The sequence below is a fragment of the Dendropsophus ebraccatus genome, chromosome 11, assembly GCF_027789765.1.
Source record: "Dendropsophus ebraccatus isolate aDenEbr1 chromosome 11, aDenEbr1.pat, whole genome shotgun sequence".
NCBI lineage: Eukaryota > Metazoa > Chordata > Amphibia > Anura > Hylidae > Dendropsophus > Dendropsophus ebraccatus.
In genome coordinates, this window is record NC_091464.1 from 80,714,296 (window position 1) to 80,741,681 (window position 27,386).

At 43.6% G+C, this 27,386-nt stretch overlaps 1 protein-coding gene across 8 annotated transcripts in view; it reads left to right on the plus strand.

The window, feature by feature from the left end:
* Nucleotides 1-27,386, plus strand: part of PIGA (phosphatidylinositol glycan anchor biosynthesis class A) — a 40,227-nt gene that overhangs the window by 9,781 nt on the left and 3,060 nt on the right. For 2 of the 8 annotated variants that reach the window (XR_011358863.1, XR_011358864.1), the window contains exons 1-8: nt 3,832-4,002; nt 5,016-5,773; nt 8,371-8,503; nt 11,323-11,455; nt 13,198-13,404; nt 19,335-19,660; nt 23,735-23,927; nt 26,122-26,353. Coding sequence is in view for 5 of the 8 variants with exons in the window: in XM_069945702.1 (XP_069801803.1) it covers nt 5,059-5,773; nt 8,371-8,503; nt 11,323-11,455; nt 13,198-13,404; nt 19,335-19,613 (1,467 nt within the window). In the remaining 3 variants the exon portion in view is untranslated. Of the gene's footprint in view, nt 1-3,831; nt 4,003-5,015; nt 5,774-8,370; nt 8,504-11,322; nt 11,456-13,197; nt 13,405-19,334; nt 19,936-23,734; nt 24,407-26,121; nt 26,605-27,386 lie in introns of those variants that run through there. The other 6 variants (XR_011358862.1, XM_069945705.1, XM_069945704.1 and 3 more) reach the window with 6 other exon arrangements.

Below are 27,386 nucleotides of genomic sequence, written 5' to 3' on the forward strand. Positions count from 1 at the left end.
GCACAAATAAATCATCTGATACGGCAGCGGAAGCTGTGCTGTAAGACGGAAAGCACGTTCATCTTTGCACCAGTTCAGCAACGTTATCTGTACGTCGGCCTTAATCTGTGGCAGTGTTTTGTTAAAGAAAGCCCTTCAGGCAGTGAATTCATATTCCCTGCCATCCTGTCACCCAAATATCGATCCAGTGATTTATAAGCATGCTAGACTTGTAGTACTACATAAGGCTGTCGTACCTGTGCTTATTGGAGAGGTCACTGTAGTAACCTATTACTAGAGCACACCCCATGGGACATCTATCAAATGTGTAACACCCCCCAACCCCCAGAAGATAAAAACAAAATATCTTATATTTATTATATATACACATACACACATACTCATACTCTTAGGGTATTTGTTGGATTTCCTTTGTTAAAGAAATTGTCCCAAAATTAAAAGTACAGTACTTGCTTCTCTACACTGTAGGTGATAGGTAATTGATGTATCCTGACTCCTGGGACCCCCCCCCCCCCCCCCCCCATGCTCAGTCACCTCTCTGTTCACCCCCTGCAACTTTGGAGTAAAGTCAAGAGCTCTACTTAAGGCCCTATAACACGAGACGATTATCGGCTGTATTCGGCCATTATCGTCTGTATTCAGCCCATAATTGGCTCGTGTAATTGAAGGCAACGATCCGCCGACGTGAACAATGTCTGCTGATCTTTGTAGTCATTTGTCTTTCCATGTTGAAAGAAAAACAACTAATATAGCAGCGATCTGCTGCCATCACTCTGCGGAATAAGAGCAGTGGCAGCAGACCGCCGCTATCTGCTAAGGGCTGCCCGGACGATCTAGTGATCACCCAGGAAGCTCCCTGTGGCCCCCCTTTACTCACCCACTCGCTGCCGACGTGGAGAACGAGGAGCAAGCAAACGCTGACAGCGCTCATTTGCTCCTCTCAGTAGCCCCGTATAACGGGGGCTTTAGTAGCCACACATGCATGCTGCCATTCCATTTTTTTTAGGCGATAAGGTATCTCTGTTCTTGGACCCCTTCTGTCCATATCCTGTGCATAGGTGATAACAATTATTTTTGGATAACCCCTTTAATGAAAGAAGAAAATACCTTATAGGGGTACTCCACTCAAACATAACTGTTCATATGTTGCTGCTCATGGTGAGACTAACAATTCCTTCCATACTTGTTATTAACTATTCAGTCTCCTTCCCTTAGTTCTGAGCTATTGCTGCTTTCTGCTGAAGACACAAAAAATCTGTGTATGAGCTTTTCTCTGTCCTCTGTCTCCCCCTCCTTTCCGAGACAGCTGATGTAAACAAGTCCCTATCTGCAACTTTGTAATGTTGAAGGGATAATCACAGTGAGTTCATTAGCAACTTGACCTCATAATCCTCCAGGCATTACAAAGAAGCTACAAAGTTATAGATACAGCCTGCCAGGAACTTGTTTACATCAGTCGTCTTAGAATGGAGGCGAGAGGAGGGGGAGACAGAGAGAAAAGCTCACACACAGATTTTTGTGTCTTCAGCAGAAAGCAGCAGCTGAGGACCTGGGGAAGGAGACTGAGGAGATAAGTGTGGAAGGATTTGTCTCACCATGGGCAACAAAATATCAAAATTATGCCTGAGTTTAATACCCCTTTAAGATACTGCTGTTAAGAAGGTCCCTGTATGTGTGTCTTGGAGGGGGGCTTTCACACATCAGAATTATATTGTATATATTACTGATCTGTCATTGCGGACAGTATTGCACCCATTGTCATGTCAGTAGACCCTTTTACACATCAGAGCTTTATAAGAATCCAGTTCTGTTTAATAGACAAGTCGGGGCTCTTCTGCATCCCTGCTTGTACTTAGTCTTCATAGCAGAATCTAGCACCATCTGTCATGGCATGATCAGTCACAGGGCGTTAACATGCAGAAAATGACCTTTCTGACTTTTCTCTCCTCTGCAAGCACTGCAGCTACATGCATGTATATCTGCCTGCAGTGGTTCAGCACAGGTGCGTGGCTATGATGAGTAGGGTTCCAGCCTCGCCTATTGATTATCTGCCTCTCCCTAAATGGAACATAGGTCGGCATTCTTCTGCAGAGTTACACCCTACTTTAGCATGTATTCATCATGTCCTGTATTGATAGATGAGGCAGCCCTAGTTCAAACAGTATTTCTAATCTTATAAAATGACCTAGGTGGCTGTGAGCAATACTGTGCAGGGAAATGCTCTGCAACACCAATCCACTTAAGGGTACAAACCCACTTGCCGGATCCGCAGCCATTTTCTCGGTGCGTATTCCGGCCCTGTGTACTCAATGGAAGACAGACTCGCAGCAGGAATGCACACCCTGCTGCAAGTTTGTCCGCAGCCCGCCCCGTTAAACACCCCCCCGGCCGCCGGAGACTATACATCACCGCGTCCCGCTCCGGCTTGCTTTGGCCGAGCGGGTCGTGCCGCAAACCCCCCAATCAGTGTGCTCCCCCACCGTAGCGCTCTGATTGGCCGAGCGGGACGTGAAGATACCGGGAGCCCCGAAGCATGCCGGAACGGGGACCCGGTGATGTATAGTCTCCGGCAGCCGGGGGGTTAATGGGGCAGGCTGCGGACAAACTCGCAGCAGGATGTGCATCCCTGCTGCGAGTTTGTCTTCCGTTGAGTACACAGGGCCGGGATCCGCAGCGAGTCTGCACATCCGGCAAGTGGTTTTTTAGCCTAAAGAGGTTTTCCAGGATTAGAAAACATGGCTGCTTTTATCCTAAGCGCTCCTTTACACACCTTGTTACATCACATTAAAGGGGTTGTCCAGCGTGGGGGCTATTTTTTCATATGGCCGGGGAGGAGGTGGCTGAAAGAAAAGACGTCCACTCACCTCCCCGATTCCAGCGGCGGGTCCCGCATTGCGGCGCTCCGGTGCCCAGTTCCCGGTTCTCCTTCACTAAATGGGTGAGCGGACCTGAGACGTCACGTCTCGGGCCCGCGTCAGACACCCGGAAGCGGGCGGGAACCGGGCATCGGAGCCGGAACTAGGGAGGTGAGTGGACGTCTTTTCTTTCAGCCACCCCCTCCCCGGCCATATGAAAAAATAGCCCCCACGCTGGACAACCCCTTTAAATGATTAAATGGACAGCTGTTAAAGGGGGTTGTTCACCAAAAATGTTTTTTCTTTCAAATCATCTGGTGCTGGAAAGTGCCAGAGAGTTGTAATTAATTCTATTCAAGAAAATCTCAAGTATTCCAGTATTTATCAGCTGCTGTATGTCCTGCAGAAAGTGGCTATTTCTTTCCAGTCTGACACATTGCTCTCTGCTGCCACCTCTGTCCATGTCAGGAACTGTCCTCATACCATGAACATATAAACTCTTTACAGATGTTGGTATTTGAATTCCAGTGTCTGGAGAAAATGGATGTATCCTTAGGGCTGCCTGGAAAACATGGTTACAGCACTATATCCATGTTATGTCATGGAGTAAGAACTTATTACTAAATCTTATTTTGTAGAACACTTTCAGGAGGACAACAGTAGAGATTTATTAAACTGGAGTAAAGTAGATGTGGATCAGTTGCCGCTAGCAACCAATTAGATTCCACCTTCAATTTTTCAAAGAATCTGTGACGAATGAAAAGTGGAATCTGATTGGTTGCTAGGGGCAACTGAGACAATTCTACTTTACACCAGTTTGATAAACCTCCCCCAATGTGTATGACTTGGCAGGATGTGTTAGATCTAGGGTCAGCTTAAGGGGATTATTCTGCTAATAGATATTTCTTTTAGAAAAGTGTTTGAAAGTTTCAAAAAAGAAATAAAATATACTCTCCTGCATCTGCTCTTCTGACAGCTCACACTTCTCACTGCCGTTTTCTCTGATATGTTGACCATGCAAGAAGTGGTGGCTCAGCCAATCACTGGATGAGGTGGGTACCTGCAGGGATGTCTTGCATGGTCAAGATGGCCAGTGGAATCAGTTGGGACCCAGCAACATCAAAATGACAGCTGCAGGGAGATCAGGGTAAGTGAGTGTGTTTTTTTTTTTTTTTTTTTTGTTTTTGTTTTTTTTTTTTTTAAACATTCCCACCCAATGAAATATTTTCTATCACTGGAATAAACCTTTAGAAGTTCTTCTGGTAATGGCTTGGTGCCAACTAGGCAAAAGAAGGGTCCATGGAGTCTCAGTTATGAGTCTCAAAACACAGGAATAGCCAGATATCCCTCCAGGGGAGGAAAGCTGTTGCCAGTGGGGAGATCACCAAACCACCCTGATACGTAGCCCCTTAAGTCCCACTCGGTTGCAAGTATTGGAACATAAATAGGGAAATACCAGGGTGGCCCCTTTTGCGTCAAAGTCTAACTCTGTGGCGAATATTGCAACATGACAAGGGTTTACCAAGGCAGGCATCCATCCACAGGGGTAGTTGCCCCTCGTCAGTGTCAGTTGCCCCTTGTCAGGATTCTGGCTAGCAGGAGCAATGAAAAATAGACGAACAAAATGCAACAATCGCTGTTATACAATCGCATAGTTATGCTCAGCCAATGACGCGCTGGAGGGGGGCCGGCATGGGGAACGGCTGGAGCTGTCCGACCGGCCTCCTGAAGATGACATGATCGTCCCAAGATGGCGGTCGGGGTCGACAGCGATTCGGTAAGTATAATGCACCACACTTCCGGGTCTAGCGTGGGTGGTGGGGAAACATGAAGAAGGGGGGCATTCACTTAAATAACACACATTACAAAGTTGTATAACTTTGTAATGTGTGTTATTTAGTGAATAAATGCTTTACACCACACTACCCCTTTAAGGAGAAATGGTTTGGGGTATGAAATATGACCTTATTCCCTTTTTATGTCAAGGCTTGACTTACTCTGCCTAATGTGCATTTCTTGTTTTAAATTCATATCAGTTTTGGTTATTTTTTTAATGTATAGTATCGGTCAGTTTTGGTTATTTTTATTTCAATTTCTTTATATTTCTTTTTTTTTTAATAATTTTTGACCTGATTTGTAACTTCTTTTTTTGCTCTATAGATCCGCACATTGAGTGGGCAACTCTCTACCACCGCTCTCTACCATGGTTCACAGCAGAAGAGATGGAAACAAGGCCTGCTCCAATAGTAACTCTTCTTCAAGGACTACAGAAACTGCCCATATGCCTTGTAGGACTCATAGCATATGTATGGTCTCTGACTTTTTTTACCCAAATATGGGAGGGGTGGAAAGTCATATTTATCAGCTGTCACAGTGCCTGATTGAGAGAGGACATAAGGTTATAATTGTCACCCATGCTTATGGGGACAGGAAAGGAGTTCGCTACCTCACCCATGGTCTGAAGGTGTATTATTTACCTTTGAAGGTCATGTATAACCAGTCTACAGCTACTACATTATTGCACAGCCTACCTCTTCTCAGGTATATATTTGTAAGGGAACGAGTTACTGTTGTTCATTCACACAGTTCTTTTTCTGCTATGGCCCATGACGCCCTCTTTCATGCAAAGACTTTGGGACTCCATACGGTCTTCACAGACCATTCCCTTTTTGGATTTGCAGATGTTAGCTCCGTTCTCACCAACAAACTTCTTACAGTGTCTCTATGTGATACAAACCACATCATCTGCGTGTCTTACACCAGCAAAGAAAACACTGTACTCCGAGCAGCTCTGGATCCCCAGATTGTCTCTGTGATTCCAAATGCAGTAGACCCTACAGACTTCACTCCAGACCTAAAGAAGAAGAAAAGCGATAAAATCACCATTGTCGTGGTCAGCAGACTTGTTTACAGAAAAGGTAAAATGATCAGTCTCCTATTAGACTTTCCTAGAACAATATCCCATTTGGGGTACATCATAACATTCATCATAGCATTCTGATACATGTGGATCCAAACTCTGAGAAAGTACTAAGGGGCCTTTATCTTTTCAGCACAGTTCCGTTAAAGTGAATAGAAATTTAATGTTGCAGTGGATAGCTGGAAGTATCAATGTGTAGGGAAAAGTAATAAAATACTTATGTACTTAGGTAACATTGTGGCTTCTGTAAGGAGCAGTGGAGTCCTGCCAGTTGGATCCAGTAGAGGTATTTTCCACAAGTTGAACACATATGTAATAGAATGAATAAAGGTTGCACTCACCCAAGGTGCCTTTATGTACTTTTATCTCTTCACATCAAGAAGTAAAAAAAAAATAGACAAAGTACACACTGTAGACAATGGCAGACGCTAACCAAACCGAAAAAAAAGGTACGTGAAGACACCTTGGGTGAGTGCAACCTTTATTCCTTCTACTGCATGCGTGTTCACATTGGACTTCATATTTGGGTTAGCACCACCTGTAGTCTCTACTCAACAGCAACTGGCTATTGATTGCCGTGGTTTAACCCTTTGAGGACCAGGCCCAAAATGACCCAGTGGACCGCGCAAATTTTGATCTTAGTGTTTTCGTTTTTCCCTCCTCCCCTTCTAAGAGCTCTAGCACTCTCAGTTTTCTATCTACAGGCCATGTAAGTGCTTGTTTTTTACAGGAATAGTTGTACTTTGTAATGGCGTCTTTCATTTTACCATCACATGGATGATGGAATTCCAAATATATTATTTATGAAAGAATGCAATATGGTAACGTTTGGGGGGTTCCTGTGTCTACGTAATACACTATATGGTAAAAGTGACATGATACTATTATTCTGTAGGTCAGCCCGAACACAACCATATGCAGGTTTACACAGATTTTCTAATGTTATATATTTTTTTTTAATGAAATCCTTTTTTTTGGCAATTAATTATAAATAAAATGAGCCTATTGTGATGCTTATAACGGTTTTATTTTTTCACCTACGGGGCTGTATGGGGTGTAATTTTTTCCGCCATGATCTCTAGTTTTTATTAATACCATATTTGTGAAGATCGGACGTTTTGATCACTTTTTATTAATTTTTTTTTTTATATATAATGTAACAAAATCGGTAATCTGCGCACTTTTTTCCCTCTTTTCGTCTACGCCGTTTACCGTTCGCAATGACGCTTGTTATATTTTAATAGATTGGACAATTATGCACGCTACGGTATATTATATGTTTATCTATTTATTTATTTTTATATGTTTTATTTATATAATGGGAAAGGGGGGTGATTTCAACTTTTATTGGGGGAGGGGTTTTTAACTTTTTTTTTTTTACACATTTGAAGTCCATTTGAAGACTTGTACATACATTAGTTTGATTTTTACACTGATCATTGCTATGCCATAGGCATAGCATTGATCAGTGTTATCGGCGATCTGCTCATTGAGCCTGCCTGTGCAGGCTCAGTGCAGCAGATCGCCGATCGGACCGCACGGAGGCAGGTGAGAGACCTCCGGCGGTCTGTTTTACCGATCGGGACCCCCGCAGTCACACTGCGGGGGTCCCGATCGGTAAGTGACAGGGGACTCCCCCTGTCACTTACACTTAAACGCCGCGATCACGGCGTTTAAGGAGTTAATGACACGCGGCAGCGCGATCGCTGCAGCGTGTCATTACCGGTGAGGTCCCGGCTGCTGATTGCAGCCGGCCCCCACCTGCTATGAAGCGCGCTCCGCTCCGGAGCACGCTTCATAGCGGGAGAAACACCCAGGGCGTACAGTTACGTCATGGGTCGTCTGGGGACAGACTTCCATGGCGTAACTATACGCCCTGGGTCGTCTAAGGGTTAAAGACATCTGTAGTGCCACTACCTTCTACTACTTGTGACTTATATTCTACAAGTTGCTATAGGGGAGGGGGTGGGGGGGAAAAACTAACTCAAGGCTGGTGACACACAGAAAAATGCAGTGGTTATGTTTTTGTTTTTTGCTGAAAAAGGTTAGGTGGTGGTCAATTAAAGGGATTGTTCAAGGGGAAAAAAAACAGACTTTTCCATGCTGCAGGGTACATGACAGTAATGTTTACTTACCTGTGCAGCTTCCCCGCCCCTGCCGGTTCCTAGGCAACCTACTCTGCGCCGCAGTCAGTAATTTTAAAACATCCTAAGACTTGTCGCTCCCACCTGAAATGGCCGCTCAGCATAGAGTCTAAGCTGACTAGCCATTTCCTATGACTAACCATTCCTATCATCGGATGTTATAAAAACACTAACAGCAGCGCAGAACGGCAGGCGGGGGGGGGGGGGGAGTGGGACAAGTAAGTATACATTACTGGCATGTCCCCAAAAGCATGGCTAAGTATAAATATTTTCCTGGATGACCCCTGTCAGAACTTACCACTTTACAAAGGGAAACCATAAGCAAGCTGGTGTGCAAAAATAGAACGATGCAGAGATGTGTCAAGAGTTTTGTTAAATGACAGGTGATGTTTACGGTACTGTAGACTTGCACTTTATTATTTATTTATTTATTTTTTATTTTTTTTTTAAGGAGTGGATCTGCTCGGTGGTATTATTCCTGAAATGTGTCAGAAATATCCTGAACTGCACTTTCTTATCGGAGGAGAAGGACCCAAGAGAATAATTTTAGAAGAAGTAAGGGAAAGATACCAGCTCCATGACAGGTAAAGCAAAGGGCATCCTCAAGAGTTTCAAATAATTTTTTGTTTTTATCTAACTGCTGAGGGTGCACTGAAATAAAAAAAAAAAAAAAATTGCCTTCTTGCTCCCCTGCTGCCCCCACTGTCTGTGTCTGTCCCCGATGACTTTCCTTTGCAGCCATTCAGTGACTAACACAATGAGGACTTCACAGCAGGGGCCAACAGTAAGGCAGTGTTTCACAATGTTTTACATTGTATGGCATGAAAGCTTGTGTAATGAGTGCACCCTAACCAGAGTCTGACAGCAGCTTCCTCTACTCTCCCTATTGGAGACACATAAGCATTGATTAAAGGGGTTATGTGGAGGGTGGAGGGAGGGGTGTGGCAAAAATCCTATTCTCCTGCATATTAGGAGAACGGCTGAATAGAATGATGTAAGTAATACACCGATCTGTTCAGCATTTCTGTCACTAGTTTATGCTGCCCTCATTTAAGGCGGTATAAACCTAGTGACTGATTCCCTTTTAAAGTGTAGCTGTCACAAAGATACTCTTACCTGATTGGCATGAAATCCATTCTGCCACCAGACGTTCACACCATTCGGGTTAACGTATATGGTGACGTGCGCTTTAAAGGGGTATTGCAGCGCTAAGAAATTATTCACAAAATAACACACATTACAAAGTTATACAACTTTGTAATGTATGTTATGTATGTGAATGGCCCCCTTCCCGTGGACCCGGAAGTGTAGTGCAGTATACATACCTGATCCGTGTCAACCAACCCCGTCTGTAATCTTGTCAAAAGCATCATCTTCGAGAGGCCGGCCGACCCACTCCAGCCGTCCCTCATGCCAGCCCCCCTCTGCCGTTTCATCAGCTGCTCAGCTGGGATTGGCTGAGCATAACTGTGCTCAGCCAATCGCGGCTAAGCACAGTTATGACGCGGCAGAGGGGGGCCGGCATGAGGGACGGCAGGAGCGGCCGCACTACACCTTTAACATGTCTGGTTTACCACTGCACAAAGAACAGGGGGATGAGGGACTTCTTCTGCAGCCAGTAGCCTCACAGATGGACAGAGGAGGAGGAATGAAAATGTCTAAGCTCCTGGTACACACAGAAGAATTCTTTAGAAATTTCTTGCAGGTTTATTTGAAGTTTGAAGACAAAATAGCATCAAATGATAGAAATAGTTTAAAGCATGGGACTTTTCAATATGTTCTGTATCGTCTGCTTTTATTGTTCCTTCAGAAATGCGGCTACAGCCTTACTACAGTCTCTGCAGCAGTAACATGATGTTTTAGATGCCTGCTGCTTAACACTACTTTGTATCCAAGATCAAACAGATGGAGCATTTTGTAACATTCTGATCTGTTCTTAATGCTAAATGGATTTTCTAAGAGAGGAAAATGGCATAATGCAAAATAGCATAGAGATCTGCAAGCAGCAGGAGACAGTCACATATCACATACTGCAGGAATATCAAAGTGTCCCTGTCGCTTAAATTTTTTTGCAGAAATCAATAGTACAGGCAATTTTAAGAAACTTTGTAATTGGGTTGATTAGCCGAGAAATGCATTTTTATCATGAAAAAGCAGTTTGAAGCTCTCCCCCTGTCTTCATGGTTTTCTATGGAGAGGGGAGGGGTGGGGGGAGATGAGGCACCAAAACAGGACAATAAAGAGTTAATTTACAGCTGCATCACTGGGCTATCTCCTCTGAACAAATGGAAAACTCACCTTGCTCAGCTCACCTTGCTCCTAGAAGGTTCATGGTAATTGCAAGGGTGGAGGTGGGTGCACGGATCCCAACGTTAGCCAGACATGGGTTCACACAAGGAGATTAGAAGAGTAATGATAGTTGATTAGGCACTCCAGACGTGTAGATGATGTTGTTCAGTTAAAACATAACTTTTATTAGTTCATAAAATTCTTAAAACCAATGCGTTACGCGCAACAGCGCGAATGGATCAACTATCATTACTCTTCTAATCTCCTTGTATCTCCTCTGAAGTCAGCACTGACCTCTGAATACCGGCTTTCACACAGGTCCCGCTGTGTAATCCTTTGTTCTCTGCTCTCTGCTGCCGACTAATCTCCCTCCCCCCCCTCTCCAAAGAACAGACAGGGCCCGACTGATGTAAAAGTCGAGTCGATTTCCTGATAATGAGCAGAGAGAGAGGAGGGAGAGGGGGACCTGGGGAAAGTCTCTTTGAATGCAGATAATGGCATATTTGCCTAATAAAACCAATTACAAATTTTCTCAAAATCGCCTGGACTATTCACACGTTAAGCATTGCACTCTCTTTATTAGAGAGCGATGTTAGTCATTGTATGAAAATGTACTTTTTGTACATGAATGTGAGTGAAAATGCAATTTTTTTTATCTAAGTGCTAGGAATAAAATAGTCCCAGTAAATCACATACCACTCAAAATTGTATATCTTTCCACCCGTTTATGGATTACATTGTATGTAAGCCTAAACCTTTAGTAACTGCTCAGAGTTTGAATCAACATTTACTGGAACAACCATGACCGTGCTTATAGATGTGCAGATTCCCTTCTATTTGTCTCTCTTCTTCATTTGCCATAAGGTATTGCAGAGAATACAAGCCATGGGGGAGATGATCATAAGCGGCTCCACCCTGCCTTCTGGACTTTACATCAGCCAAATAAAAATGACTGAAAAGCGTCTTATGGAGCCAGTTCTTCAGCATTAGTGTTTCTAATTTATATGTGGTATAAGAACTGACAAATGTCTAATTATATTTATTTTATTTTATTGATTGAAACTGTCATGCATAATATAGCAGTATAAATGTTGTTGATTTGTTTTTGTTAAAGGGTCCGACTCTTAGGTGCTCTAGAACATCACCAGGTGAGGAATGTCCTTGTTGAAGGAGAGATATTCCTGAATACATCCCTCACTGAAGCTTTCTGCATGGCAATTATAGAGGCAGCCAGCTGTGGATTACAGGTATCCTCTAAAAGGTTTTACTGTCTTGAGCTGTCTGGTGTGCTTAAATAAGACATTCAAGAGGGATCCTGCCCAGCCTGGGTTGGACAGTGTCATTGTCATTACAAACAACGTTTTGATTGGTCCGGGTCTGATTCTTCAAACTCATACCAATCGGGAGAACGAGCCGGGAGAAGACCGCCCTGCAGCACATCCACTCTCAGGAAAAAAGGAATTGGGCTCCACTATAATTTCTACTCTCTTTTTTTCTAACCCAGAGCGGAGAGTGTGGCAGGGCCACACAAACAATCTATGTATTCTTTGTGCAGCTATTTAAAACAAAGTTTAATGGGCGCATATCGCCTGTTTAGACGGAGAAATGTGCTGCTGATAACTGTTTTCACCAGCTGCCTAAAAGATCCAATCTGTCGGCTGTTTGCTAGCCTTTTTACGCCGACCGGTTAACAAATAAAAGTGTGTGCCTACTGTAGGAGCACTAATTGAGGATAATCTTCCCCTACATCTTTCACTGTCACCTAAGGTATCTAATGTATGGTAGGGGGAGGGGCTTAAGATCACAGTGATATTTACAACGCAGCCCAAGCAATTTAAAGGGGTAGTGCGGTGGTAAAGAATTATTCACAGAATAACACACATTACAAAGTTATACAACTTTGTAATGTATGTTATGTCTGTGAATAGCCCCCTTCCCTGTGTCCCACCACCCCCACCCGTGTACCCGGAAGTGTGTGGTGCGCTATACATACCTGTCACGTGCCGACCCCCGTCTCCGATCTTCAGTCAGTGACGTCTTCTTCGGCCGGCCGGCGTCTTCTTCTTCGCCCTCTGCAGCGTCATCCGATGCTCAGCCGTCGGTCCGAAGATGACGTTTGGCACAAAATGGCGGACGGCCCTCGACACTAATCAGGTAATGTATAATGCACCACACACTTCCGGGTACACGGGCGGGGGTGGTGGGACACGGGAAGGGGGCGATTCACAGACATAACATACATTACAAAGTTGTATAACTTTGTAATGTGTGTTGTTCTGTGAATAATTTTTTAGCGCCGCACTACCCCTTTAAAGGACAAATACTGCAATTTATTAACCGCTCACTGCAGGCACGGGGACATGTAATTTAGTACTTGTTATCAAATTCCCCCCCCCCCCCCCCCCCCCCTGCCAGCTGCCTAATTTTATAAATTGACGGACTTCTTCTTAAATATTTAACTGTACTATATTACAGTACAAACATGTCTAGCTGCCTATACATGTTACTTCATTGCTGGCCACTAATCTGATGTGTATTTGAGTCCTCTTGACAGATGTCAGGGGAGAAACACGTTGGGCATGTTTAATCTAAGCATGCCTGATACTTTTGTGCTGTAAGGAAAAAATCTACTGGTACAACGGTCTTTCTGACAGCTGTATAAGGCTGGGTTCACACTGCGTTTTTTTATTCCGTTTAATGTATCAGTTTTTAAATGGTTAGTTTTTCATTGGGAAACTGGATCCAAACAGATTGCACAATTGCATCTGTTTTTCCTTAGTTTTTTTTCCATAACACCTCTACGAAAAACAGACCGCAAAAACGCAGTGTGAACCCAGTATAAACATGTTGGAAAACATGCTTATTGACTAAGCTATGGGTATAGCCAACCTAAGTAAGCATATAGGCAACCATACACGGGAAGGTAACAGTTAGCTGCTGTTCACATTTTCTCCTATATGTTTAGAATAACTTTATTTTCATATTACAGGTGGTGACTACCAGAGTGGGAGGAATCCCTGAAGTTCTGCCTGACAACCTAATTATCCTATGTGAACCCTCTGTCAGGTCTCTGTGCACAGGATTAGAGAACGCTATTAACAACGTGCGACAAGGAACACTACCGAGTCCTGAAACCATTCATAATACAGTTAAAACTTTCTATACATGGAGGAATGTTGCTGAGAGAACTGAAAGGGTGAGTTTACATGAGATCTGTTTGCTATACGTAGTTAAGAGTAGAGGTGTATTCTTTCCAGTCTGACACAGTGCTCTCTGCTGCCACCTCTGTCCATGTCAGGAACTATCCCATAAAATCCCCATAGAAAACCTCTCCTGCTCTGGACAGTTCCTGACATGGACAGAGGTGGCAGCAGAGAGCACTGTGTCAGACTGGAAACAATACACCACTTTCTGCAAGACATACAGCACTGGCACTGCCTGAGAGCAGTTGATTTGAAAGAAAAAAACATTTTGGTGAACTTCCCCATTAAAGTCTTACATAGGCACTGGGTATACGCCAGTTTGAGAGCTATTTTTTTAATGTAGACATTTCATTTGAGTCATTTTGAGAGAATCATGATTCTTATATAGAGAATAGTTGTGAATTAACCCCTTAGTGACCGCCGATACGGCTTTCTACGGCGGTCACTAATGGGCCTTATTCTGCTGCCATCAGCTTTTTACGGCGATGGCAGAGAATAAGGCTGCGGGGCCGGGACGGCCCCCACCCCATCCCCCCGGCTACCGGAGGTAGCTGAGGGGTTGGGGCAGTGTGTGAGGTCCGTCCCGGCCCCCCCCCCTTACCGACGATCGCCGCTATTAACGTTATAGCGGCGACCGTCGGTAAATGAGAGTACCGGTGCCGCCGCCACCTTTCATCTCCCCCCGCCGTGAATCTACGGCGGGGGGAGATGAAATAAGTATCCCCCAGACCTCAGATCAGCCCCCCCTAGTGCCCCGATAACTAACCCCCCTCCCCCGGCGGCCATCATTTCCAAGATGGCCGCCGCTATCGCTGTGAACCGACTAACGTCGGTTCACAGCGATTAAAAGGTTAAAATGAATGAAAGCCCCATGCTCTCCGCCACCGGAGGTAGCGGAGAGCATGGGGCAGTCATCGGGGACCCCCCTGTGGGGTCCCGGTACAAGCGATCAGAGGTATATACTATATACCGCTGATCGCTTGTGCCATGTGCTCCCGGCACTTTTTATCCCCTGTCACCATGAATGATTGGTGACAGGGGATAAAAAGTGATGTCCCCCCACCCCCCAAGTCGCCCCCCACCCCCCCTGTCACCCCCGTCCCCCAGTCACCCCCCCCTTCCCCATATACTCACCGGATCGACGGAGCTCCTTCCTCCTCGACGTCCTGGCTGGTTATGAAGTGCGCATGCGCTTCACAACCAGCCAACTCTGAAAATTTAAAGTGACAGAGACCAATTTGGTCTCTGTCACTGAACTATGATTACTGAGATAGAAAATATCACAGTAATCATAGTAATACAGTGAAAATGAATATGTAAAGTACAAAAAGTGACAAACATACAAAAAAATAAAACACACACTTTTTATTATAGTAATAATTGCAGTTTACTCCCAAATTACCCCTAACCCCTCCCCAGATTACCCGTAACCACCGCACGTTGCCCGTAACCACCGCACGTTGCCCGTAACCACCGCACGTTGCCCGTAACCACCGCACGTTGCCCGTAACCACCGCACGTTGTCCGTAACCACCGCACGTTGTCCGTAACCACCGCACGTTGCCCGTAACCACCGCACGTTGTCCGTAACCACCGCACGTTGCCCGTAACCACCGCACGTTGCCCGTAACCACCGCACGTTGCCCGTAACCACCCCAAATTGCCAGTGACCCCCTCCAGATTGCCCGTAACCACCCCAAATTACATGTACCCACCCCAGATTACCTATAAGCACTTCAGTTTATCAGTAACAATCCCAGATTGTCTGTAACCCTTCCAGGTTGCACATAACCCCCCCAGGTTCCCCGTAATCATGCCAGATTACATGTAACCCCCCCAGATTGCACGTAACCACTGCGCGTTGCCTCTGACCACGCCACAATGCCTCTGACCACGCCACGATGCCTCTGACCACGCCACGATGCCTCTGACCACGCCACGATGCCTCTGACCACCGCACGTCGCCTCTGACCACCGCACGTCGCCTCTGACCACCGCACGTCGCCTCTGACCACCGCACCTTGCCTCTGACCACCCCAAATTGCCAATGACCCCCTCCAGATTGCGGTGCCCATGTCAGATTACAGGTACCCACCCCAGATTGCCTATAAGAACTTCAGTTTATCCGTAACCACCCCACATTGCCCGTAACCACCCCACGTTGCCCGTAACCACCCCAGATTGTCAGTAAGCACTGCAGGTTGCGCGTAACCACCCCACGTTGCCCGTATCCACCTCAGATTGTCTGTAAGCACTGCAGGTTGCCCGTAACCAGCCAACGTTGCCTGTAACCACCCCAGATTGTCTGTAAGCATTGCAGGTTGCCCGTAACCACCCCACGTTGCCCGTATCCACCCCAGATTGTCTGTAAGCACAGCAGGTTGCCCGTAACCAGCCCACGTTGCCCGTTACCAGCCCACGTTGCCCGTTACCAGCCCACGTTGCCTGTAACCAGCCCACGTTGCCTGTAACCAGCCCACGTTGCCTGTAACCAGCCCACGTTGCCTGTAACCACCCCACGTTGCCGTAACCACAGCAGGTTGCCCGTGACCACCACACGTTGCCCGTAACCACCACACATTGCCCGTAACCACCCCGCGTTGCCTGTAACCACCCCACGTTGCCTGTAACCACCCCAGGTTGCCGTAATCACAGCAGGTTGCCCGTGACCACCCCATGTTGTCCGTAACCACCCCAGATTACCTGTAACCACCTCAGGTTGCCCATAACCACCCCTGGTTGCCCGTAACCACCCCACATTACCTGTAATCTAATTTTTTTTATCTTATTTTAGTAACTGCGCTATTCTAATAACCATTACTAGCTGCGGTTTTGCTCCTGTAAATCGGCGCTCCTTCCCTTCTGAGCCCTGCTGTGTGCCCATACAGTGGTTTATGCCCACATATGGGGTACCGTTGTACTCAGGAGAACCTGCGTTACAGATTTTGGGGTACGTTTTCTCTCCTGTTCCTCGTCAAATTGAGAAATTTCAAACTAAACCAACATATTATTGGAAAAATTCGAGTTTTTCATTTTTACTGGCCAATTTTGAATACTTTCCTCTAATACCTGTGGGGTAAAAATGGTCACCACACCCCAAGATGAATTCTTTGAGGGGTGCTCTTTCCAAGATGTGGTGACTTTTGGGGGGAATCTATTCTGCTGACACTACAGGGGCTCAGCAAACGCACCTGGCGCTCAGAAACTTCTTCAGAAAAATCTGCACTGAAAATGCTAATTGGCGCTCCTTCCCTTCTGAGCCCGGCTGTGTGCCCATGCAGTGGTTTATGCCCACATATGGGGTACCGTTCTACTCAGGAGAACCTGTGTTACATATATTGGGGTGACATTTTTCTCCTGTTCCTCGTGAAATTGAGAAATTTCAAACTAAAGGAACATATTATTGGAAAAATTCGAGTTTTTCATTTTTACTGTCTACTTTTGAATACTTTCCTCAAATACCTGTGGGGTCAAAATGCTCACCACACCCCAAAATAAATTCTATGAGGGGTGCACTTTCCAAAATGGAGTGACTTATGGCGAGATTTTACTCCGCTAGCACTACAGGGGCGCTGCAAACGCACCTGGCGCTCAGAAACTTCTTCAGCAAAATCTGCATTGAAAAAGCTAATTGGCGCTCCTTCCCTTTTGAGCCCTCCTGTGTGCCCATGCAGTGGTTTATGCCCACATATGAGGTACCATTGTACTCAGGAGAACCTGCGTTACAAATTTTGTGGTACTTTTTTCCTCTTGTTCCTCGTGAAATTGAGAAATTTCAAACTAAAAGAACATAATATTGGAAAAATTTGAGTTTTTCATTTTTACTGTCTACTTTTGAATACTTTCCTCTAATACCTGTGGGGTCAAAATGGTCACCACACACCAAGATGAATACTTTGAGGGGTGCACTTTCCAAAATGGAGTGACTTTTGGGGGGGTTCTATTCTGCAGACATTACAGGGGCTCTGCAAACGCACCTGGCGCTCGGAAACTTCTGCAGCAAAATCTGCATTGAAAAAGCTAATTGGCGCTCCTTCCCTTCTGAGCCCTCCTGTGTGCCCATGCAGTGGTTTATGCCCACATATGGGGTACCATTGTACTCAGGAGAACCTGCGTTACAAATTTTGGGGTACTTTTTTCCTCTTGTTCCTCGTGAAATTGAGAAATTTCAAACTAAACGAACATATTATTGGAAGAATTCAAGTTTTTCATTTTTACTGTCTTCTTTTGAATACTTTCCTGTAATACCTGTGGGGTCAAAATGGTCACCACACACCAAGATGAATTCTTTGAGGGGTGTACTTTCCAAAATGGGGTGACTTATGGGGGGTTTTCTCTCTGCTGACACTACAGGGGCTCTGCAAACGCACCTGGCGCTCAGAAACTTCTTCAGCAAAATCTGCATTGGAAAAGCTAATTGGCGCTCCCTTCCTTCTGAGCCCTGCTGTGTGCCCATACAGTGGTTTACGCCCACATATGGGGTACCGTTGTACTCAAGAGAACCTGCATTACAAATTTTGGGGTGCTTTTTGTCTCATATTCCTTTTGAAAATGAGAAACTTTAATCTAAACGTATATATTATTGGAAAATTTAAATTTTCAATTTTTTTACTGCCTAATTGTGAATACTTTCCTCCAGCCCCTGTAGGGTTAAAATGCTCATTATACCCCTAGATTAATTCTTTAAGGTGTGTAGTTTCCAAAATGGGGTCACTTATGGGGGTTTTCAGGATACCAGACTTCTAAATCCATTTAAAAAAAGAACTGGTCCCTAAAAAAATCAGTTTCACGAAAATGTGATAATTTGCTGATAAATTTCTAAGCCCCATAACACCCTAAAAAAGTAAAATATGTTTACCAAATTATGCCAGAATAAAGAAGACATATTGGTAATGTGACTTAGTAACTAATTTATGTGCTACGACTTTCTTTTTTTAGAAGCAGAGAATTTCAAAGTTCATAAAATGCAAATTTTTTAAATTTTTCATGATATTTTGATGTTTTTCACAAAAAACACACAAAGTAGTGACCAAATTTTGCCACTAACATAAAGTGCCATATGTCACGAAAAAACAATCTCAGAATCGCTAGCATACGTTAAAGCATCACTGAGCTATGAGAGCATAAAGTGAGACAGGTCAGATTTTGAAAAATTAGCCTGGTCATTAAGGCCCAAACTAGCTGCAGCACAAAGGGGTTAAAGGTATCCTTCTAATTTATTTAATTTTTCAATGGATATTAAATGTTAGCCAGTGTCCATGCTACTATCTGGTAATCTAATATTTTGGGGATTTTTGGTTATCTATTATATTATATAATAGATATCTCAAAAGACACCAGATCCTTAACAAAGTGATCATGTACCTGTCATTTCAGAAAATTACTTATTGTATAAATAATGTTTTATGTTAAACATATTTTTGGTGACATTATTTCTAATTTTCCATTTTTCTATCTATATTATAAAATAAACATGATATCAGCACTGGGGATAATACTAAGCTGAGACTTCCTGTTGTGTCTGGTGATAAGAGGAGGCTGCTGTAAAGTGATCTGTACAGCATTGCAGCATCATGTGACACCAGTAGATAGAGGAGACAATAGCAGCTCCCTGTGGAAGGACCTCTTCACAGGTCACAGAGCACGCTCGGTAATGTTTTACATTCATCCCAAGTGGACAGAGTCTGTCTATTGGTGTCTATGCCCATGAGTCTTGCTGTAAAGCATGCCACTAAGTGCCGTTAAACAGCTCAGACAATATGAAACAGATTAGAATAAAAGAACAAGTTTTAGTTTCAGACTCTTAGTAAAATAAAATCTAGGTGACACATCCCCTTTAAAATGCAGTACTATATAGGGTGTTTTTGGTTCCTATACATGCTCTGAAGACCACTTTTATACTGTATGTGATCTTTTTTCCTAGGTGTATGACCGTGTTGCTAAAGAGAAGGTCTTACCTATGAATGAAAGACTTGAACGGCTGGTAAACCATTGTGGTGTTGTCACTGGTTCCATCTTTGCCCTCTTTGTAGTTGTTAGTTTCCTATTTCTGGTTTTCCTAAGATGGACAACCCCGGACTATCTAATCGACACTGCTGTGGATGCTACTGGCCCTAGAGCATCATGGCCACAACATTACTGCACTAAGGAAACCATCACTGAAGCAGGAACCAGAAAAAACTCAAAGAAACAGTCCCGATAGTCCTGGAGAGTCTCCTAAAAGTTCATCTGTGTTACCACTTTTTATATGTATGATTTATTTTTTCATTATTCATTTGTACTGCTGCCTACATCTCTACACCATATACATGTTGCGTCCTCCATTGTGTAAACAGTCCTAACATATATATGTCATCTGTGCTTCTCCTGCCTCGCAGCGTCCTGTACATTACATGCACTATTACTCTATATACTGAGGTTTCCCTACCTCTTCTTTTGTTAATTACACAGAATGCAACTGTTCTTATATTGTGATATGTTTCAGGACAACACCAGCAATTTTTTTCAGTTCAACTGGTGCCAGAGATTTGTAATTTACTTCTAATAAAAAAAATCTCCAGTCTTCCTATACTTATCAGCTGCTGTATGTCCTAGACATAGATATGTATTGCAAACAGCAGCTGATAAGTATTGGAAGACTTGAGATTTTTAATAGAAGTAACTTACAATTCTCTGGCACTTTCTGACACCAGTGGATTTCAAAGAAAACTTTTTTTTTTTGCTGGAGTTGCCCTTTAGGCTGCGTTCACACTACGTATATTTCAGTCAGTATTGCAACCAAAACCAGGAGTGGATTAAAAACACAGAAAGGATCTGTTCACACAATGTTGAAATTGAGTGAATGGCCGCCATATAACAGTAAATAACGGCCATTATTTCAATATAACAGCCGTTGTTTTAAAATAACAGCAAATATTTGCCATTAAATGGCGGCCATCCACTCAATTACAACATTGTGTGAACAGATCCTTTCTGTGTTTTTAATCCACTCCTGGTTTTGGTTGCAATACTGACTGAAATATACTGACAATATATGTATATTTCAGACTGAAATATACATAGTGTGAACGCAGCCGGCGGCTGGGTTCACACTACGTATATTTCAGTCAGTATTGTGGTCCTGATATTGCAACCAAAACCAGGAGTGGATTAAAAACACAGAAAGGCTCTGTTCAGACAATGTTGAAATTGAGTGGATGGCCGTCATTTAATGGCAAATATTTGCTGTTATATTGAAATAACGGCTGTTATATTGAGATAATGGCCGTTATTTACTGTTATATTGTAGAAATATGTAGAAGACGGCACTTCCGTGGCGGTGGTGCTCGAGGTGAGAAAAATGTTCAGATATTAGGAAGAGCCCGGCACTCACCAAGTAGATTATGCTTCTTTATTGTAGTGTAGCAAACATATGGTACAGGGACGCGTTTCGGCCAAGCATGGCCTTCATCAGCTTAGGGGTGTACAATGTACACCCCTAAGCTGATGAAGGCCATGCTTGGCCGAAACGCGTCCCTGTACCATATGTTTGCTACACTACAATAAAGAAGCATAATCTACTTGGTGAGTGCCGGGCTCTTCCTAATATCTGAACATTTACTGTTATATGGCGGCCATCCACTCAATTTCAACAATGTGTGAACAGATCCTTTCTGTGTTTTTAATCCACTCCTGGTTTTGGTTGCAATATGAGGACCACAATACTGACTGAAATATACGTAGTGTGAACCGAGCCTCAAGCTGTAATGCAGACTGAGTGCACAAATACATAAGTGAAAACAGCAACTACTTAGAAGACTCCCACCAATTCAGAGAGCACCTCTACGACATTATTTCACAGTATTTAATCACATAAGACTATAGCCCACATTTATCAATTTCTTTTCAGCTCTAAGCTCACCTTTCATTTCCAAAAATCAGCTGCCTCAGACAGACTGATAAATCTGGGCCTATATGCGGTACTAAAAGAGTTTTATAGAAATAAGGGCCCCATGGGTGTCACTTCACTAAATCAGAGCACAGATAAGGTTTCATGTCACCAGTGTTTTGTGCACTTTACAGAAACAGCACATGTAATTACTCTCTTAAAAGCTATGGACACTTCTGCCCTCCACCCCTACCCGTGGAAGGTCTAGTCCCTGGCCAGCCTTTTCCCCTCTAATGATTAGGTAGCTGTGCCCCCATTGCTACTACCAGATAAAAAAAAAAAAAAAGTTGCATCTAAAAAAAATATTTGCCTGTCGAATACTGGTTGATAAATAGAACTTCCAGTTAATCCAGTTATTCACCAAAAAATAGGTGCAAAGCCCTTGATAAATTTCTCCCAATATGTAGATAAATAAGAACACACAAAACGGTCTCTGGATGTCTATGCCATGGTAGTTGTATTAAAGCGACTCTGTACCCACAATCTGACCTCCCCAAACCGCTTGTACCTTCGGATAGCTGCTTTTAATCCAAGATCTGTCCTGGGGTCCGTTCGGCAGGTGATGCAGTTATTGTGCTAAAAATTTACTTTTAATCCTACAGCGCTGTGTCTTACAGCCGGGGCTTACATATGTATATGCATTAGGCTGGCACACCCTCTCTGTCCTTCCTCGGAATTCTCCAGGCAGTTTGCTTCCTGTGTGTATAATGAACATGGGCGGATCGTTAAAACACCTGTGCAAAGCTCAAACAGCAGTAAATGTTCCTGGATCATTCCTAATAATGAGGAGGGTGGGGAGGAAGGACAGAGAGGTGGTGCCAGCCTAATGCATATACAAATGTAAGCCCCGGCCGTTAGACACAGCGCTGCAGGATTAAAAGTTGTTTTTAGGAGAATAACTGAATCACCTGCTGAAGGGACCCCAGGACAGGTCTTGGATTAAAAGCAGCTATCTGAAGGTACAAGGGGTTTGGGGGGGTCAGGTTGTGGGTACAGAGTTACTTTAATACATGTCTTCAAAGCATATGTTAATGTACGAGCCATACATTTTTTGAGGCATTGAATAGCATAAAAAAAAACACAGGGAAACTTTTCCTTTCCTGCTTTTTGCACCAGATGTTAGGGAACAGTGCTCAAAGGGGTGGTAGCCATGCCCCCATTGCTCCTAACTACTTACCAGGCACAACTAAGAGCACAGCAACAGCGCTGAAGATAAAGGTAAGAGACATACTTTCATCCTCATCCAGTGCCCACTAAGGAGCAATCAGCAGGTTAAAGTCCTCTAACCTGCTGATAGTTCCCCTTTAAAAATTGATGGCCTGTCCTTCACATAGGCAATCAGTATCAAATCAGCAGGGATCCAGCACCTTGGGACCTCCTGCTGATGAAAGGCCCTGCAGTGTTGTCCCACAGTCTACAGAGGACACTGCAGTTCCTTGCATCAACGCTAGTATGGCAGTTGTAGGACAAGCAGCACTTAAAGAGAAGCTGAACAGAATGATGTATCACTTATATTGTTCTGTGCAGCTGATCCAGAGATCTCCTCCTGAATAACATGGACAATAAGTAGTCCTCTCCATTATGTGCATGAGCCCCGTAGTCCTGGATATTAAGGAGACGCAGAAAACTCCACCCACCAGCTGCTAATTGGTAGTTTTCTATCCATGCTGTATATTGGCAGTCACCTGGCAATTGACTGTGGAGGATGGGGTGTGACAAGAATCCTATTTTCCTGCATATTAGGAGAACAGCTGAACAGAATAATGTAAGTAATACACCGATCTGTTCAGCATTTCTGTCACTAGTTTATGCTGCCCTCATTTAAGCAACCATATACCTAGTGACAGATTCCCTTAAACATTCACATACCTGATCCATAGGGATTGCTGTATGTCTGCTATTGTTGGCTCATCTGTAAGATAGGCCATCAGTTTTAGACAGAGTACCAACATGTTCCCACACAGTATTTTTGCTCAGTATTTTGCAACCGAAGTCAGGAGTGGATTGAGAACACACAAGGCCTATGTTCCTACACTGTTGAAATTGAGTGGATGGCCGCCATGTAATTGCAAATAACAGCCATTTTAAAGTAATGGCAATTATTTTCCGTTAAATGACGTCCATCCACTCAATTTCAACAATGTAGGAACATAGCCAACAATAGCAGACATACAGCAACCCCTTATAGATCAGGTATTTGAATGCTTAAGGGAATCTCTTACTAGGTATATGGTACCTTAAATAAGGGCAGCATAAACTAGTGACAGAAAGCCTTAGGGATGGAAAACTACTGTAAGTGTGTTATCTAAATTATCTTTATTAAGAAATTCTTAGCATTAAACTGCTCAAAGAAAGATAAAGATATATCCAGACTTTCTACTTCATTGATAGAGAAGGAGTTGCACACAAGCTGACATTGTGGATGGGGGAGAGAGAATCCTTGGAGAACAGCTTACACAGGCTGTAGATACAGGAGAGAAGATACATGCTAATCTGAAGGGGAGAATTGGCTGTCTATAGAACTTATACAGCAAGCAGAAGCGGCTGTAGAATTTACAGTACTAAAGACTTGGAAGAAAAAATTCAAAGGTGTCCGTAGAGTTTAAGCACTCTATAAAGCTTTTTCACACTTTTTCATTATTTTTTAACGACACATTGATAAATTTACACTTAAAAGCCAATGGAGCAATTCACATAGCTATGTTTTATATGGCCGTTCCTATATGCAGTCTGCATTTTTAAGCAGGATTATAAAATGATAGTAATGTAAGAACTTTTAGCATTGATGACCTAAATACCTTTGCAGTAAATTCAGCAGTAGCTGGGAGGGTTCTACTTCTGTCAATCACAGAATGGCTTATAGTCTGCATTAGTAGATTTGCCTTAACAGTATGTGACAGGAGTCTGATACGCAAACTGGAGATAAGCTGTGATTATATTTTCCTCTATGCTCTCCTCACACCTCTGTTACGTTGTACTGCCGAAACACATGAACACAAGCTGTGGCCGAACAGTTCCACTGACTTATGTTAAGGCCCACTGCTATACTTATTAAATAGCGCCATGCTGCGCTGTCCCCCCCCCCCCCCCCCCCCCCCCACCCCAATTGTGACAGAAGCTGATATGAAAAGGTCTAAGCCTTGGTAAATGCTGATTTAAAGAGACTTAATAGCATAGGCTGTTGAGTACCAGTAAACTAGCGTATACCAGTGGAAATTAGCCTGTACTGGCCCATTAAAATAAATGGAACTTTACCATCTCTCTTTTTTTTTTTTTTTTTTTGCGGGACTTGATGTGCAACATAAATGCACTTTTAACCTATCCTATGGGCGTGTTCATACTACGAATCCTCATGGATAACATCCCGCCGCTCACCTCCCTGTCAGTTCTTTGTGCGGATGGCGGAATCTGCCTGAGCATTGAATGGAATCTATGGGACAGGCGGCACTTCAAGCAGGAGCACACGGGGGTGAGCATCGGGATGCTATCCATGCGGATACCGTAGTGTGAGCACGCCCTGTCTCAGACACAATGGGGGACATTTACTAAGGAGTAATGTGTGCAACTATTCTAATGGGTATTGGTGTGCATATTGTGTTCCAATATTTGGTGACTGATACATTCACTATGGCAGAGCTACATTTTAATGAATCTAAGTAAAAAGTCGCAAAATTCCAAAAATTGCGCAAGCATATTCGCCTGGTACTGACCAGATGTAGGCCTGCACCTGTTTGTGAGACTTTTTAAAGGGTGGCAAATGATAAATTGGGCGATAATCCCAGATTATGCGACCTTTTGGGTAAATAATCAAAACAAGCAGATAAAAAAAAAAAGTTGCATCTAAAAAATATTTGCCTGTCAAATACTGGTTAATAATAGAACTTCCAGTTATTCACCCCAAAATAGGCGCAAAGCCCTTGATAAATTTCCCCCAATATGTTCATAAGTTGATGTAAGAGCCATACATTTTTGAGGCATTGAATAGCATAAAAAAACCCACTTTTCCTGCTTTTTGCAGCAGATGTTATGGCTGTCTGATGACGTCTGGTTTTTACACTCTCTGAATTGTATACGTAGTGTCCCTCTTATTGCACTGAATCACAGTGGATGGAAAGGTAACCTCCATTTTTGGGCTATTTGACTGGAACTTGTATTTCTAATGGAGGTTTTCCAAGGGTTCAAGCTTCTTACACTCCTTTTACATTTGCATTATGCTTGTAACCAAGAGTCTGTATGTATATAGTGTTACCTTTTTATACTGTACTGATCTTACTAGTGATCGCTAAAGAGATGAAAGCCATGTTTCTACAAAGAGGTTTATGACCTGTATACATGCCATACGTGTATTATGTCACTGTTTGCACTGATTTCATCCTTATGGAATCTATACTGGATAGATTATATAAAGAATACATAAATATTTATTGATAAATGACATCTACATTTTTTTTCCTTTTACTTTGCTGTACTGTGATAACGGTGAAATCTAGGTCTAAAAAAAAATAAAGAAATATTAAAGGGAGTATATATGAATATGTTTTTATGATTATGCACAGATTGTTTTACTTCTGTTGCTTTATAAAAAAAACTAATCAAATACTAATTTATCAAGAGGGGGCAGGGCCTTCTGTGGTCTGACAGATTTACTAGAATTTGCCATAAATAGTGGAAGTGAATGGCAGGTTATAAATTTCAGCCTTATTTCAAATAAAATGCTCCAATAAGGGGGGTGCACCTTTTTAGACATTTGGTGCTGATTTTTTATTTTTTTTTATGTCTCCAGGTGCAGTGAAAGTTAAGCATACTCTGCTGCCCTTATCCCTCGCAGGTGCAGTTTGGTGACACCTGGTTCCTGCTGCTGTCCTCATCCTGGTTCCTGTAACATTTTGTTCCTGAAAGTAATTCCCTGCCCAGCCAATCACTGGCATTTCCTGCCCAAAGGAATCGAGGAAGAAGAGGGCAGCGGGGACCAGGCCCAGGCTCCATCAAAAGTGCTGCCGTGAGGGATTGAGTAGGTAACTATACCTGAAAAAGCTCCTATCAGTGTTCGCAGAGGATTTTACACTGCAAGTTTCATAGCTAAATCCGCTGATCTGATCCTTTCCTATTATAAAAAATATGTAAAAAAAAAAAAAAAAAGTATAATAAATTATATGTCACAGTGTGTGGAATTCAACAATGTAGCCACTGCCTATTTAAGAAATTGGCTGCTGGACCTTAAGATGATGCTTTTCCTGCCCGCACTCCCACCTGCTTCTCTGGCTCTCTGTTCACTGACAGCCCTCTCAGCCAATCAGTGCGCTGTCTGGCCGCCACCACTGATTGACTAAGTGGACCTTCAGTGACTCGGGAGCTGGAGAAGCAGGTGGGAGCACAAGCAGGTAAAGCATTATCTTGTTTAACTCCTTCATGTCCATAATATAGATATACACATACATACGTTCCTATTGCACATGCCCCGTTTGGTAGGAACTTATGTATACGCTACTGCGGCCCCTTATTGTGTGAGTGGCCGCTCCAATGTGAGTGGTTCTGCAAACAGCAGTGTCGCTGGAGGTAATGACAGGCAGCCGCCTGTCATTAACCCCTGAAGTCACTGACTGATCATGACCCCCAGTCACAGAAGAAACAATCACCCCTGTCCTGTCGCATTGGCAATCTTCTGATAGAGTCTGCCCTCAGGCAGACTCTATAAGAAGATCGCCAATACTACTGATCTATGACATAGAGGGGAGGGGGCAGGCCTGCCCCCAGTGCTTCACTCCCAGCCCAGTACCCATAAATAGAATGGTGCCGTACACAGGAACCGGGCCACAGTTTAAAAAAAAAAGGACCCGTGGCAGCGCCGTTCTATGCATGGGTAATACTTAAAGCGAATGTATCTGGTGGTAAAACAGACAATGGCTACATTCTTATAGCTGAAACTGGTTTTAATTTTTTCCCCCCTCAGCTGACATGTCTGGCTCAATAAATAGTTGTATTACCAATAATATAACAAGTCTAGAACATAGTCTTGGACCCCTGGGGGAAATGTATAATGAAATGGAC